We start from the raw sequence: 17363 nt of genomic DNA on the forward strand, positions 1-17363 counted from the left end.
AGAGTTCTTTGTAAATTTTTTTGCTGTTATAAATAATAGTGCAATGCACAACCTCTGGGGGGCAGCAATGGCAGCAACACCTCTACCACTAACTAGCTCCATTAGTACCATCACACACCATGTTCTTAGCCATATCATACAGATGAAGCACAGTTACATTCAGACAGATCACTTGCCCAAGGTAAACAATAAAGTAAACTTCCCTAAGGTAAAGATTTAAACCCAGGCAGTCTGACTTCAGAGCTTCTGCTTTTAAACCATACAACACACTGCTTCCCAAAGATATAAATACATTCCCCAAAACTTATGCAGGTGTTTCCATACATTTAAATTTGCAAACAATCAAAAACAAAGCTCTAACTAATTTTAGACATGAGGATATAAAGGAGAGACAAGCCCGGTATACAAATAAAGAGCGTAGTGATTTCTGCCTATTTTCTCACCATATTCCTAATTAAAGAATTAAATAATGTACATATGAAACAGAATAATTACTATATAATTAATTTTATAAGCACTCAAATTGATACCAAATAATACATACTAAACACAAAAGAATGCTTTTATATTCACTTATGTTGTTCATTTAACATTGGATAAAAATTTAATGTTGTGTGTAAAGAGACTGTCTAAAATAGGATGTCCGCTTTATAAAAAAAAGAAAGCTACTACTGATAAAGGCAAAGGAGTAGAGGAGGAAAGATTACCTTTAAACAGCTTTGCACCAGAATCGAATTCTTAGTAATAGAAAAAAGAAAACTGAAAAGAAACAAATCTTCAATCTTAAATGTGAACTAAATAAACAACAATCGATCTGGGCTTTATTCACCCACAAAAAGAATTTTCAGTTAAATGCTCTCTCTTTAGAGGGAATTTGGTGACCTGATAATGCAAGGTTTCTATGTTATTATGGTTAAACTAAGCTAACTGCCGAATAACCATAAGAAGGCGAGAAAGCAAGAGTGATATATTTTCTGAATCATCAAGCTGCACAGGCTACTGAAAGTTTGATGCAAGCATCTGTTTGGGCTAGAGTTGGAATGGAGTAAGGTTCAGTAAGTCTAAGGGGAAATCTAGGCTTCTCACAAAACTAGATTTATAATAAGAGGAGACTACAGGGACAGATCAAAATAAATGTAGAATACCTTTGAGTTCAATTTACATCTTGATTTTAGTGTCATAAATATTCTAACTTCTCCAAGAAGGAGTATATAAAATGAAGCAAACAGAAGTAGCAATATTTTATTTACTTAAGATAAATACAAGCTAAGCCCCACCCCTAGAATTTCTGACTCAGTAGGTTTGGGGCTGGGCCTGAAAATTCCCAGATGATGCTGATGCTGCTGGTCCAAGGAACATACTTTTGACAAACACTGACCTAAAAATAACTACTTAGAATTCTTTGGCTGGTATAGAACTGTTTCTTGAATTTATGTAACTTGTATAAAACTATAATTATTCACTGTTAGGCATCATGGGCAGTTCAGAGGCCAAACTATCAAGCACTGCATGTCTGAGAATGGCACACAGCCACATCTGCTAGAATAAGATGAGGCAAATGGCTCAACATCTATCAGGATAAATAAAGTCATAAGAAGGGCGATGCTTCTTTTTTTAAAAAACTGAAATGGCTCAAGCAACTATCATGGAGAAGTAGACCAAAATACATTATCTTGTTTGTCCTCTAATGACCAGATAGAAATGAAGAGTAGGACTCTGGAGGCGAGTAAACTGATGTGATCCATGGGAACTACTACTCGTAACTTAGCTTTAAACCATTTTTAGCTGAGAACTCTTCACTTTCTCAATTCAAATGAAGAGTCATCTCTCTGTGCTGGCAAAATATTTTCTTTATTATCTAATGCCATAAAACTTATCACACAGTATTATTTGTTTATATGCATTTTCTTCCAGGCTAGACTGTGAAATACCTAACACAGGAGTGTATATTTTGCATTTTTCTATTTTACTGTCGAGTAGGATGCCTACTACTCAGCAAGGGCAGGAATTTACATGTTGGCTGACATTAATGTAATCAAAACAAAATTCAATTAAAATTCTTTATTTATGCTTGTAAGACAAAAATATCCTGTTTCATCCTCTCCACGTAAGTTCAATTTCTCCATTATTTGGTATCACTTAAATTGAAGGCACAGGGATATAGCAAATTCTTTTATTCAGTTAAGTATTTATTGAGTCCCTACTATATTCAGGCTCTAATCTAGACCCCTGGACATACAGAGATAAGCAAAACAGTTCCTGTTTCATGGAATTTATGTTCTAGCCAGGAAGACAGGCAGATATGTATAGTACAATGTTGGCTAACAGTAAGTGCAGTGAAAAAAAACCAAAAAACAAGAGTGCAAAAAAAACAACAACAAAAAACAAACCAGCATGAGTGCAAAACCAAAACCAAAACAAACAAAACAACAAAAACAAAAACCTGGAAATGATGTTTTTAAAATGTGGACTAAGAAGGGCCAAACTGAGAAAGTGACCTTAAAGCTGAGACTCGAACACAATGCAAGCCAGCGTGTGGTGATGTGGGGCATGAGCATTCCAGTCGGGGAAACAGCGAGGAGGCCGGTATGAAGGGGGTAGAATAAGCAAGGAATGAGGTATGGTGATTCACTTTGTTTTTATGTTCCAGACTTGATCAGAAAACCTCTCAGCATTTTAACCAGTAAATAGTTGAATGGGTTATACCTAAAGGGGACCACCACTACTAAAGGATAATAACAATGTCTCCAAACTCATGGACAACCTCTAAACATGTGAGAGTGGGCAATAAACATTTTCATCCCAGATTATGCTTACATACACTAGAGGTAGGCCCTTTGACATGGGAAAGATATGGGAGTTTTCCAAGGCTGGGCTATCATGCCTAACCACCACATCAAAGTCTTTTGGAAAAAGGAGGAGATAAAAAATAAGCCCTGGATCAAGAAGGTAAACAGAAAGAGGTCATCATTTTAATAAGATGTAAAGAGGGTGAGAAATTTGAATTAGGACAAGCAAGAGAGAGTGGTAGGCTATAATTAAAGTAATTCATAAATTAGAATTACTTACCCTTGGGGGAAATAAATTTTTATGTAGCATTTACTACTACTGGTTGAATGATAACTACTATAACAAATACTAACTTCCTGCAATGTTTTGAAAACAAATAAAATACTCTATGTCATAATACTGAAGGTGACTCAACATCAACTTCCTGCTCTTGCCTAAGGACCTTCTTGCATTAGTAATGACTAACAAACCATTTGCAATGTCTAATCAAGCCAGAAAGTCTTGATTATGCCACAAGATGAACAACCTCTCCCTCTCACCTGCCCCACAATTCAGGAATAAAGATGTCACCCAGGACACTGAAAGTTTACTAAACACACCCCTATCATGGTTCAAAGTACAGGGCTATCAAGAAGTAGTTTCCTTAGAATGTAAGAGGAGTAGCTGGAGAAGTAGATGCAATACACCTTTCAAAGGAATCTAACTTTGAAGAATTTGTTTTGAAATTCTGGTCTCTTACACTTATGATGAATCACAAACTGCATTATTATACGTAAGGCATTGTTCTAAGTTTTTTTGCAAGCAAATTAACTCATTTAACAGTCCCATGGCATAGGTCCTATTATTATTCCCACTTTACAGATGAGGAAACTATTGCCTCAGATCACTTAGCCCAGACTAGTAACTGGCAGAGCCTGGATTCAAACCCAGATAGTTCTAGCTCTCCAGAACTCATGCTCTTAAGTACTACACTGCAAATACGACAAACATTAATGAAAAGTAGTGTTTTTTTAAAGTTCTTTTCCTAGAACTTTCATGAAATCCCATTGCTTCAGTCATATTCATATAGATGGCTCCTACATCTTTAATGCTTCTCACAAGGTCAACACTAGTCTTTCTTGTCCACCAACTGGACACCAACACTTCACAAAACATGTCCTCATATTTTGAGTTGACGTTACTTTAAAATTCAATTGCCCCTGTTCCTCAAATCAAACTTTACTGTAGACTTTCGTATTTCCATGACTAAACTTTAGCAGTAGCCTACCAATTGGTTTTTTCTATTTTTTTTTTTTTTGCGGTACGCGGGCCTCTCACTGTTGTGGCCTCTCCCGTTGCGGAGCACAGGCTCCGGACGCGCAGGCTCAGCGGCCATGGCTCACGGGCCCAGCTGCTCCGCGGCATGTGAGATCTTCCCAGACCGGGGCACGAACCCGTGTCCCCTGCATCGGCAGGAGGACTCTCAACCACTGTGCCACCAGGGAAGCCCTACCCATTGGTTTTAATCAACTGCAACATTAAACATTATATGTACCTTAAGAGCATCTTGCCTCACACCTTCTCTGGGGAAGTAGCTCTATGACTCAGGGCTCCCTAAAGCCCACAGGAAAAATTCTCAAATCTTAATTGGTTATTCAAGGTCCTTTGTTGTCACGCATTACGTAGCACAGTGCACAGGTTCTGAAAGCATCACCACTACCATTCATACCTCTCCTCATCCAGTCTTCTTTCAGTCCTTCAAACTCTTCCTCCTCTCCTCTCTCCAGGACCACCCTGCAGGCACCTTTCTCCCTGCCCTCCTTGCTTAGCTAACGCCTTACTCGTCCCTCCCCAATGTGAATGCCCCTTCCTCAAGAGGGCTTTGCTTACATATACAGTAGTTTCCTCCACTATTGCACCAGGTGCTCTCTCTTTGGTAAGATGATCCTATCACATTAGTAATTTAGTAATCCATTCAAAGTTAGTCCTCCTGCTGCATGGCCTGTCTTTCCGGTACTTAGCAGGGTCATGCACTTTTCACCTCCACATATATCCCCAATGCACACACCCCAGCCTGTCTCCTCCCAGCCGCCACTATTTTTACCCACTGAAATTCCACTCCATTTTCATGCTGTATCTTTGCAAAGCTTTTCTCAATTCCTATCCCACTTGTAAGAGTCTTCCCCACCTGTGAACTGAAATTGCACTTGTTTTTGATTTCTTGGATGCTCACTGAAGATTGTCTTGCATTTGTTCTTTTACACTGAGTTTAATTCAGAATTTATCATTCTGCCCTAGAATACAGAAAAAGAGTTTTCCTTTTTTTTTTTTTTTTTGAGTGGGTATGTTCAATTTTGCAAGGTTGCTCAGGACAAGGATGGCATCATTCATCAGAAACTACCACCAGGTTAGACTGTGATTCTTTGATCTTGCAGATGTGTGGTTTTTAAAGTATTTGAGAATGAAAATATATGCACCCCTGACTCTTCTGCAGTTTTGCTTCCAAGGGAGTCTTTCATAACCATTAACATCTGAAATTCATATGCTTGACCTCATTAAGTCCTAAACAATCCTTAACAAAATTCTGTCCACACTACTAAAATTTTGGAAAAGGTTGTCGTGTATAATAAACACTATAATATCACTGTCACTAACTTTTTTTGTGGCTTTAATAAGCAAAACACGGGACAAGCGTGTATAAATGCATTTGTTGAAGAAAAAGCAGTTTATAAAATCAAGGTTTGGTTAAAAAAAAATGATTTCTCTTCTGGCTTCTAAAGTAACTGTTTTATTCTCAGGGTGAAAACTGATTTAAAGTGTGCAGCTCTAAGTTATGAGCTCAGGTTTTGTCATTTTTGTGTACTGACCTAGAGGCTGGAAACTAAAAAGATTATAAATATACTGATGAAAATCTGCTTCAGGCAAATAAATGCAAGAGTGGTAGCCAAGCCATTTCTTTTTTTTCCCCCTCGAGTTCAGGTGTTCTCCTATTGTCATAAGTAGCTAGAAGATTCTTCTGCCCAACTACTAGAACATACTGATGAGCCCAAACCCCCTGTAGATCACAATGCAGTGTAAGATGAAACTCTGGCCCATACATCTGCAGGCTTAGATTGGAATTCTGGCAATGTTACTTATCTGTATTCTACTCACTAGCATATACTGTGTCCCCAAGCACTATGCTCATGTCCTGTTTTAGCAGATGCCTCACTGAACTCTACTCATTTGCCTACATCCTGACATTTCTTCCCATCAAGCTCTAAGTCTTGAAGGAATCACCTTGATTTTTTTTGCTCTTTATATCCGTAGAGCTTAGCACTACCACCAAATACAACCGAAGTTTGTTGAGCTGAAATGATTAAGAACTTATCTGTGAAAAGAAGGATTGATTGATCTTGGTCAAGTCAGTCTCTCCGATCCTTAGTTTGTGCTTTTATAGATGATAGACTTTTTTTATAAGTTGGTAACATTTTGCAGCATTTTTTTTTTTTTTTTTTTGCAGCACATGGGCCTCTCACTGTCGTGGCCTCTCCCGTTGCAGAGCACAGGCTCCGGACGCGCAGGCTCAGCAGCTATGGCTCACAGGCCTAGCTGCTCCGTGGCACGTGGGATCTTCTCAGACCGGGGCACGAACCCATGTCCCCTGCATCGGCAGGCGGACTCTCAACCACTGTGCCACCAGGGAAGCCCCTGCAGCACTTTTATATTAAATGAGCTCTCATATGAAATGGTGGAGTCATCCAATTTGTATTAGGCACTTAGTAAAGGTCTTTTCCCAACTGAAAATAGAAATATTAATAAAATAAAACAAGGAATAACAAAGTGGATCTTTAATAACATTTCTATGGTTTTAAGTTCACCATTCTAGAGTCTTCTATCTGTGTAGTCCATGAACCAGCATTATAGCACCTCCTGCAAATCTGTTAGAAATGCAGAATTTTACATCTCACCCCTGACCTATGGAATCAGAATCTGCATTGAAAAAAAATCCCCAGGCGATTCCTTTACAAATTGAGAACCACTGATTTAAAATATGGAAAACTAACAATGCTTACTTTAAAACTCTTTTATAGAACTACCTACCACTAACCCAAATTTTACCAGTATAGCAAAAGTACCATTTGATGTGTTACTTGGTTAAAAAAACAAAAACCAATCATCTTTGATGCATTATAAATGAAATTAAACTCTAGAGACAGCATACTTTAAAGAAAACTGTGAAAGGTTTAGATTCAGACAGACCTGGTTTCAAATCCTGAATCCAATATTTAATTATTAGCCTTCTAACCTTCGGCAAGTTACTAATCTGCTTGATGCTCTCTTTCTTTATCCAGAAAATGGAGACAAAGACCTTCTCAATTAATTGTTGAAAGGATTAAAGGAGAAAGTGCTTGACAAAGGGAAGGGCTTAGAGTAGGTACTTATAAAAAAAAAGTCGTTCCCTACTCTTTCCTGGAAGTTTTGCCATTTTGTTCTAACAATATATTTAACTTATGAAAACTTGTGTATAATATTGAGATAGGTTTATGAGAAAATAAACCTGGATCTCAAAGAGGAAATGACTGAATAACAACAATAGGGAACCCATAGAAGGTTTTCCCTTAGATAGTGGAAGAACCCTAGAGAGGAGTCATTTTTAATGGGCTCCCAAATTTTTCAGGATAAAGCTCAAACTTCTTAGTTGATCACACAAAGGCCTTCTTTAGATGTCTTTAGTCTCATCTCCCCACCATTCCATCACTACTTATATGGTGCTGGGGGGTGTCAGGCTCAGTAATCTCTCACATAATGCTACCTTTATCTTCCCTTTTCTTCCGTAAACTTAACTCCCACTCATCTACTAAAACTCAGGTTCTAAATTCAACCACTTCTCACCACTTCCCTTCCACCACCTTGGTTCACTGTTTCCCCTGAGTTATTGCAATTGCCCCCTAACTAATCTCCGTACTTTTAAAAAACTTACTCAGATCGTATCACTCCTCTGTTCAAAACCTACAAGTCCCTATATAATAGGGCTTCCGTGCTACCTTTCAGTGACTGTTCCAGTTGCAATGGCCTTCTTACTGTGCCTCAAATGTGCCTCAGCAACTCTAAATCAGCTGTTGTGTTATACATGGAACATTCCTCCCCTTTTCCCCAGATATCTTCATGGCTCTCAGTTCATTCAGATCTTTGCTCAAAAATCATCAATTATAGAGGCTTACACTGGAGAAACTATCTAAAATGATCATTTCCCTCCTCCATCCCCCAGTCAGTCACTCTCTGGCCCTTAACTGGTTTACTTTTCTTTTCTCTTTCCATTTGTAACTATCTGACACATTGTGTACTTGTTTCTATTCTGTACTCTCATGATTTAGAATCGTGTCCTGCACATATTTTCAATTTTTGTTGAGGGAACGAACAAACCTCTGGCTCCTTAAAGATGTCTGCTCTACCCTCCCGACCACTTATTCACTTGTTCCTCCTCCACTTTCTCAGCACTTGGTGCATGTCTCCCATAACATTTATTGTTATAATTATATGGGAAAAAAATTGTTTTACCTTGACTCCATAATCTGAGTGGCCATTACAATGATGTCTAGTACAAAGTAGAGCATTTGATATTTGTTGAATGAATGATGTGGAAAGAGAACAATTCAATTGTCTCAAGGTGAATAATAAGACTGTTAAAAATCATCTGTCTCTTTGTCTGTTATAGCTAGATGAACTTCCTAGAGGAAAAGGCCAAGTATAAGTTCAGAGAACTTTCTAATATGCAACTCTTCAGATTTTCTTCAGCGTAACTTGAGTGTTTTAGATTTTAACTTAATAGCTTACAGAGTTTTAGTATGTAAATTTATAAAAGATTAGCTTTCTATAAAGTTCATTTAGACTTCAGACATGTTCAAATAAAGCAATGACCTTTCGGTAAAATTTTAACCTAAAGTTTTATCACCTCTTTACCTTACTGACATCAAAAGAAAATATTATTTTGGAAAACTCTATTGTTGCAGGATTTTTTTCATTTCACTGATGCTGCCTATATATGGTAGTCTATGGATATCATTTTTAAAGAATTAGCATCTTAATCTTTCACACAGATATTTCTCTTATGAGTCATAAAATTATTGTAGCAAGAGAGTAGCCAGAAGGATTTAGAAATCAGTAGGAAAGACAAAAATAATATTCTAACACTTATCAAGAGAAAAAACAGGCATTTATTTGGTTCTTAAATGTAAATAATTTAATCTCTTTCTCATCCTTTCTACTCCAAAGCTGAGCAAAGTTTCCAAATAATCACTACAAATAATCACTGGAGAAAAGTTGAACATGGACACCTATATTTTTAAACACCACTATCTAATAACTCATTATACTAAGAAAGCTGGTGGCAAGGATACGTATCAAATTTTTTTCTTTATACTCTTTACAATATTATCCTACTCTTCTAAGTTAGTCTCTTGGTTAACATAACAGAAATACGCTTATATCCTTTTCTTCTTCATTAGGTTCAGTATTTACAATAAAATCTCAGTAATTTTCAGAATTCAAATGAACTTTACTTTCCCAAATGATTACTTAAGAGACTTCTAATAGATTTTTTTAAATATTTGTTATTCATGCTCTAAGATCAGGTCAAGGGACATCAACAATCTTGAGTTTCTATATATCTCCCTTTGCTTTAGAAGAAAACCCCTAAAGCAAAGACAGAAAGGAATTACCTTGTCTGAAATAATAGGGCATATAACTAAATGTGTGAATACGGTACTGCCTAACACACTTGAGATTTAGATAATTATTTGGGATATCACAATTCTCAAGTGGACACAATCTTAGGAAAATGTTGACACTATAAAAAATACTGTTCTGAAGGTACTGAAAAACCAAGTAATTATATGTCCACTTTTCAACATGATTATTTTGGGCTTCTTTAATAAAGGAATGAAGAAATGAGTACTACTTTAAAAATAGTTCTATATCGTACATGCCAATACCTTAAGTAATACATAAAAACACACACCTTGATTCCAGAATAACTGAATTTAAAGTTCTGCTGATATATTTGGGGTGAAGGGTGTCTTGCTCTGGGAGTCATTTTAGAAGTGTAGCTGGGTAGAATCAGAATAAAGAATGATAATTTATCAGCCAACATCTATTGTTCCATTTGCTAAATGTTGCTGCCTTGCCCAGGTATTCTGAGTTTTAATATTATTTAGAAAATACTTTTAAGTTAAAAATCATGACTGGAATCAGTTAATATCAAGAGTGATCCAGGGGGACTTCCCTGGTGGCGCAGTGGTAAAGAGTCCACCTGCCGATGCAGGGGACATGGGTTTGATCCCTGGTCCAGGAAGATCCCACATACCGCGTCACAACTAAGCTTGTGCACCACAACTACTGAGCCTGCACTCTAGAGCCCGCGAGCCACAATTACTGAGCCTGCGTGCTGCAACTATTGAAGCCCATGCACCTAGAGCTCGTGCTCCACAACGAGAAGCTACCGCAATGAGAAGCCCACGCACCGCAACTGAAGACCAGCCCCCGCTCGCCGCAACTAGAGAAAGCCCATGTGCAGCAACAAAGATCCAATGCAGCCCAAAAAAAAAAAAAAAGAAAAAAAAAGACTGATCCCCAGTACAGAGGGAGCGAAAAGCTCTCGCCATCAGAGTAAAGTAGAGGCCATTAGCTGCTCGGACACGAGTGGCATGTTTCATCAAGCAGCAAAGTCATGAAGCCATCAAGATTTTAAAATGCCATGTGTAGGCCATCACGGGGTTTAACAAAGACTTCAGAAGAACTCCTATATACTGAAGATATGATAATTGCAAGCTATGTCATCTGCAACTTGCTTGGACATTCTCACCGAATTATTTTTTCTATTTCACAAACAAATATTTTTACCTTCATAATCCCTATATATTGTTTACTGATAACTTTTATTAAAATGAAATGGACTGGTCCATATTTTTAAACAGGAAAAATGGTTCTTGTTTGCATATTACTAACCATTTTTTCAGGAACTTAACAAGTAAATCAAGATACAAACTAAATAAAACAAACAGTTTCTTAAGGATTATATTCATTTGGATTATGCTTTTGCTTTTTACTATTTTCCCTTTTCCTGTGGCCATCTTTTCTTAATTTACCAAAATTTGCAGATGAGAAAAAAGCAAACACTAATTCTGGTTTAAAAAAGATTTGGGATAAGAGATTGAGAGTAATAAAGTACACTGCCTCCGTCTCATACTTCATTCATTGCTTTGACTTTGGGCTTTATTACAGTTTTATTCCTGTTTGGTATACTTAAGTGTTGTTCCATATATTACGATTTCAGACTGACAAACAATTTCCATCTTACAATAATAAAAAACTTTAAGAATCAGAAAAGGTTTGACCCATGAGAAGAAAACCATATTTATATTTAACACTCTTATCAACACTCTCACGCTTGGAGAATCTATGTGAAACTAAAAGCCAGAAGACAGCGCATGACTTGTGTAAGAATCAATGATGCATATTTGATGATAAAAAGCTTACAGAGATAAACATAACCCTAAAAAATAGTGTGGTAACAGATTTAAAAACTTATTTTAAATGAAGTAACAGTAATTACCAGGCAATGTAAACTGATTACACTGTAAAATATCAGATCAGATCACATTTACTTTTATATATTCAATATATTATACCAAGCACGGTATATTGTTAATACTAATTTCTATGTACCCATCACTTTATATAGATTGTGTCATTTAATCTTCACAATAGCCCTATAAATTCAGTGTTACTATTATTATTGTCACCCCATTTTCCAAGTGAAGAAATGAGGCACAGGTAGATATACTCACTTATCCAAGATCTCGTAGTCAGTTAAGTGACAGAGCTGGGATTCAAACCCATGTCCACCTGACCCCAGAGCCCTTGATCTTAACCCCTATTCTAAATTCCTTCTCAGTTCACTCCAAAGGTGAAAAGTAGAACTTAGAAGTTTGTGAACTACAACACATGAAGTTAGAATTATCAACTCCTAAAATCTGTGGTCAGCTCTGCAACTTCCCATACATCCTTACCTCTTCTGTGCTTTTTAAAGCTAAGAAACTCATATCAACTTTCTACCTGTTATTTTCACATTTCACATCTGTCCTATGTCATATTTTCCTTGGTAACAATCTCTCTTTCCCATTTGGTCTTTGGTCCTCTGACACAGATTACACAAAGCAGAAGTAATACGGCAGGCAAATATCAAGGAAGCTCTGTACTACCCACTCTGCTTGCTTCTGAATATTTTCCCCACTGCAATGGAGGTGCTTAGCAAATTCTTCCAACACACATCACCTTCCATGATCAAGAGGGCATTTTCTCCACCCATCTTGATATATTTCCTAGGAATTCCATGCAGGTTTTCATAATGGGGAAATCAGAAAGTGCTGCATTGGTAGATCTGGGCATTAGTCAAAAATAAATGCCAGACTTAAAACATGAAAATAATGAATCCCTTAAAATGTACCTGTAACAAGATATCTGACTTTGGATTGTTATCAAAGGTAAAATTTTAAAAAGCAGACAACTGGGCTCATTGATTTTGTATAATTTAAATCAAGGTTTACACAATTTTTAATGGTCCTAAACAGTCACCAGTCCTTTGGCACCAAGTTATTTCTGGATTATCACAGAGTATATTTTCTTGACTTTAATGCTGCTTTAAGATTCAGCAATCTTGCGGGTCACTGTTAACAAGGTACTAATAAAAAACTTAACATCTTCATATAAATAGAGCTGGTTAAAGGAGAATTACCACTTTTCTCTCCCCAAGTCCTTATCTTCTAATGTCTAAAACAAAAACCACTACTGTTTATCCAACTCTTAGTATGCAGAAGAACTATTTTATATAGATCCTAAGCATGCATCAAAAGCATAATACATTTTTAATATAACTTGTAAAGGGCAACATCAAGTAATTTAACAGAATAGGGTTTGTGTATACTTTTATATGTGTGTATATATTATATATTTTAATGTAAAGCAGAACTATTATCTTACTAAATCATTCAAATTTCCTTTAATTTTATAGTTTTCTTTTCCTCACTTTTCAAATTCCTTTCACAAAGTTCACTGTCTTGCCAATTAAATGGACAGTTAAAGAATATAAATTTCTTCCTAGGATCAAGTAAGGAACCCTTTCCAGGTGCAGCTTTGTTTTAAGTGATTTCTCAATTACATATATTTAGAAATTTGGCCAATTACAAATCACACATCTCCAGTCTAGCAATGAAATTCATCATTTCAACCTCATATTTTGAAAAAGGACTTATAAAAAGCAAAAGTAAACTAATCATTTTTGCTAAACCAAATCTGAGTGAAAGAAATTGGATTTCATAAAATCTTAGAACTGGAGGAAATCTTAAAATATTATTCAGTTCCATTAAAAATTATGCAGAAAAATAGAGAGTCTGGAGAAAATACAGTATTTTAAAGGAAAGTGGTCTGATTAGAAATAATTAGAACAGAACACAAAGCTGGACTCAAATATTTGAATGAGGAGAGTTTTTTAAAAAGACTAACACTAGAAAGTTCTTGTTAAAATAATTAATGATAAAAATGTAAATCAAGCTGCATTTAGCTTGATTAACCCAGTAAAGTGCTTCAAAAGAGCTGTGTAGCTTCCTCTTTTATTCAAAGGCTTCAGATTACCAGGTTCAGAAGGCATTCCCTTTAGGGTGAAAATTGTCTGTAGACACCCTGCTTAACTGGAAACAGGCTTGCTGATTTGTTACAGTAAATACCCTGGAAATTTATTTATATACCCTCACAATTCTTGCTCACTGGCTCCAGGCTCTAAAAACTCAGAAGATTATTTTCCAAGCACAGAGGAGAATCAATTTTGCTGCTTTTCTCAAGGAGAAATCCTTGACTGAGAGATAAGATCATTTTCTCTTAAAGCTATTTGAGAAATCATGCTGTGTAACCTCAGTGGAGAATACACAGCCGCCAAACTCCATGGGTTTGTTACAGATGGATAAGGAGAAGACCCTGGGTTGAACCCTTATTAAAATGACATTATGGCTATAACTTTATGTGAACATGAGGTTATCAAGATTATAGTTCCCATGACATTCATTCCCAAGCATTTCAACACCATGTAGAAGTCTTCTATTTGCTTTTAAATAGTCACTCAATGTTTCTCAGATGTGAAGTGAGACTAATAACAGCACCTAACTTAAATGACCATTATGAGAATTGAATGAGACTGTACAAAATGACCTCATCAGGAAGCCTGACATATAAACAGGGCTTCCTATTATTATTTAATACCTTCTACTACCATTTAAACATGCTCAGGTCCCTTTGGGGGTGGCTTTTCCCATTTCAGGTCCTCCCTCCAACTCTCTCTGTCTCGTGCAATGCCCCCCCCACCCCGCTACCCACCCACTACAATCGTGCTTCTTGACACTTTACTCAAACTGTTCCTGCCAGTCACCTCTTTTATTAATATACAGCAGTAAGCATGTCTATTAATTTATATGCAGTATATAAAAACACATTTCATATTTTATAAAACGCAGAGCTGAAATAAAAGATACACAAATATTCTAAAATCTATTAAAACCAATTTGATATATACTTTTGGTTTTAAACATAAATCTGAACACAAATTCTCCCCATTTCCTTAGACCATTACTATTAGAAAATTTAATAGGAAAAACATAAACAAACCACTGTTCTAAAAGAATCATAATCAACCTTTTAGATGCAAAATGCCTAATCTTTCAAAATAAAATTTAAATTAATGAGTTATTTGTTACTACTTTCCCAGGTATAGTTTTTGATGGATTATGACAAAATAAAAAATGTGCGTCATCTTCTTCGGATTATAAATACGAAGCAGCTTTCAGAACTTTTATTTGGAAATTTGATAATTAAAAAAATGGTTGTCAAGTAAAAATATCAGTCAATAAATACTTGCATAATTTTTTGCTTTTGAAAAATTTTAACTCAAGTGTCACATATAAAACAGGTTCTGAGGATAAGTAAATGTACTGATATTAAAATTAGCCAAAATGGAAGATAAAATGGAAGATTATATAAACTCTTCAAGAGTTTATATAAAGAAACTTTATGACAAGAGAAGCTCAGTCACGAATCTTGCCTTGACTTTCATTTTCTTGAATCCTTTCAAGTGTTCAACCCACCAAAGGCAAGAACATAGAGTTAATGCAACAGCAAAAACATTCTCACACATTGTCACCATCTTTAGGGGCAGAAGGACATTTCAAATTTTGTGACCTTTCCTGGTCAAGGAATCCTTGTGACAATGAACTGTACCACCCTCTCCAACTCTACCAGCCCCTTTCCAAAGGCTGCTGTTTAAGAAAATCTACAGTGCAGCTTCCAATAGTATCATGTTGATCGTTTGTTGGGTAGGGAAGATGGATGGGCTGTGAAGGAGGAAGCCATTAAGGCCACTAGGGCTGCCAATTACAGTTGCCATCTGTGCCCTGACCCAGGACACTCAGTAAAGGGGATAAAGTATGTTTGTGTGTGTTTGGGTGGGGTAGGGGAATGCTCAGAAATCCAGCCCAAATGCTCAATCCTGGATGCCAGGCATAGGGCTGCATCTTCCCAGAGGAAGGGGTACCTTTTCCTAATATGCACAAAGATGCCTAATGGGTAGCTATGGCCTTGGGCCCATGTAACAAAGAAGAAGCCAGACAATATCTAACTGACCTAGGGAAGAAGGAACTAAAGATTTACTTAGTATCTACTCCGTACTAGAACTGTAATATAAAAGCTTTATATGTATTATATGATTTCCTTTAATGTCTTCCTCTCTATAATAAGGGGCATGACCACTACCCATTATATAGATGAGAAAAACGGCAGATTTAAGTAAACTGCCAAACAGGAGACAGAAAAAAAATTTATACTCAGGTTTATCTTCTGTGAAAAAGGTGGAAATGTGTTAAATAACATGTACCAGCCCTAAGAAAGATGCTTTGAGCTTTATAAGTTGCTACCTTCCAGTTATTCTCAAGATAGAACAAACATCTACTTTAAGAGGTGAGTTAAGAACACCACAGCTTGGCTTCCCATCCAAACCACAAAAGGAAGAGGGAAGCTTCAACTCTAAGAGACACAAGAAAGCGGCACAATAAAACACAAGCATGTCAAAGTTAACCAAACTAGGAATTTGAGATATTCACTTCAGAACTGAAACTTTAAAATCTGTTGGCTTTTAGCAGGTTATTTGAAATAAGATAAGTTTCCCTTATGAAAGTGGATAGAAAATAACCATCATCCATGCTCCAGTTTCCTTAAAAGAATAACGACTATTTTCCACAGAAAGTTTTATCAATGCACGAGCATTACTTGGTGTGCTCTAATTACAGCATTTCACTCACCTGAGGCTGAATTCATCATGTTCTGCTGCACTGGTGGACTGGTAGGGGATGTAACGTTCATCTGGGAGAGCATGGCCTTCCTGGGGTCCTGCCATGTTGTTGTTTGATCTATGTGACTGAGACAAAACATCCACTGCATCAGATAACAAATACGAGGCCCTAAAAACAACAACCTCACTTATCAACATAGGGTAGCTCTATGAAGTAGTAGGCAAAGGATTCTAAATTAGCTCTGTAAAAGCATACAGTCTTGTCACCTCACTGCTCTCACCCTTCCTCTGCAACCTTCTGTCATCCTTATATCGCTGAACTTTCCCCTCTTAGATCTTGCAAGTGCACAATTTGAAAAAGTTATGTCTGGAGTTTTAAGTGAAGGGAAACCATTTTCACCTAGCAGACAATTATTATCTGCTTCTAATTTAAAGATAAAATGTGATTTATAAATTAATCATCTATAACAGTAGTCATATGAGCAAAACCCAGAATTCATAAGGGGAATCACCCACTTTTTTCCTCCTAGAGCTATAAATGCCAATTAACATATAATTTTAAGACCTAAAACCCTTTACACTGAACAAATAAAACATGAAAAGATGAAGTCTTATTATAGTACATACTCCAAAGCCAAAACAGAATTACAAACTTGATTGTTTCCTGTGACCGCTGAAGGCCTTTGTTATTTGCTAAACAAAACATTTAAACATTTTCTACATACTGTTAACGTACTGCAAAATATCTTACACACATGCATATAGATGTCTTCATCTATTAAAATGGGGATGAAAACAGCTTAAAATTATGTGAAATATGAGACTACAAGGCATCTTGCACAGTATTTGGCATATGAGCATTCAAAAAATATAGTTTTCTTCCTCCAGCAAAGAGTAATTGTTTCGCTGAAACAAAAACTAAAAATATTATACCCATGAAACCACCTGAAAATTTATCTTGAAGAAATAGCCAGGGAAGTATTCAAAGATTTATGCAAAGTTCTCTTCTGTATAATTAATAAAAGCAAAAATCTAAAAGCAGATAACAACATCTAACCAGAGGGACTAATTAAATCTTGTTACATATAACGTACTATATTGCAGCTATTGAAAATATTTTAGAATAATATTTAATAGCATAGAAAATATTCATAATACAGCTTTTAAAAGTAGATTGTAAAACAATTGAGTCTAATTGTTTAAACGTGTGTGTACTGACAACACA

General features: G+C 36.3%; 1 protein-coding gene across 9 annotated transcripts in view; it reads right to left on the bottom strand.

Moving 5' to 3' along the window:
- The window catches only part of YAP1 (Yes1 associated transcriptional regulator), a 107252-nt gene that overhangs the window by 39029 nt on the left and 50860 nt on the right, over positions 1 to 17363 (bottom strand). For all 9 annotated transcript variants that reach the window (XM_065881267.1, XM_065881271.1, XM_065881269.1 and 6 more), the window contains exon 3: positions 16149 to 16264. In XM_065881267.1, coding sequence (XP_065737339.1) covers positions 16149 to 16264 — 116 coding nt within the window. The remainder of the gene's footprint in view (positions 1 to 16148; positions 16265 to 17363) is intronic.

Source organism: Phocoena phocoena, chromosome 8 (genome assembly GCF_963924675.1).
Source record: "Phocoena phocoena chromosome 8, mPhoPho1.1, whole genome shotgun sequence".
Lineage (NCBI taxonomy): Eukaryota > Metazoa > Chordata > Mammalia > Artiodactyla > Phocoenidae > Phocoena > Phocoena phocoena.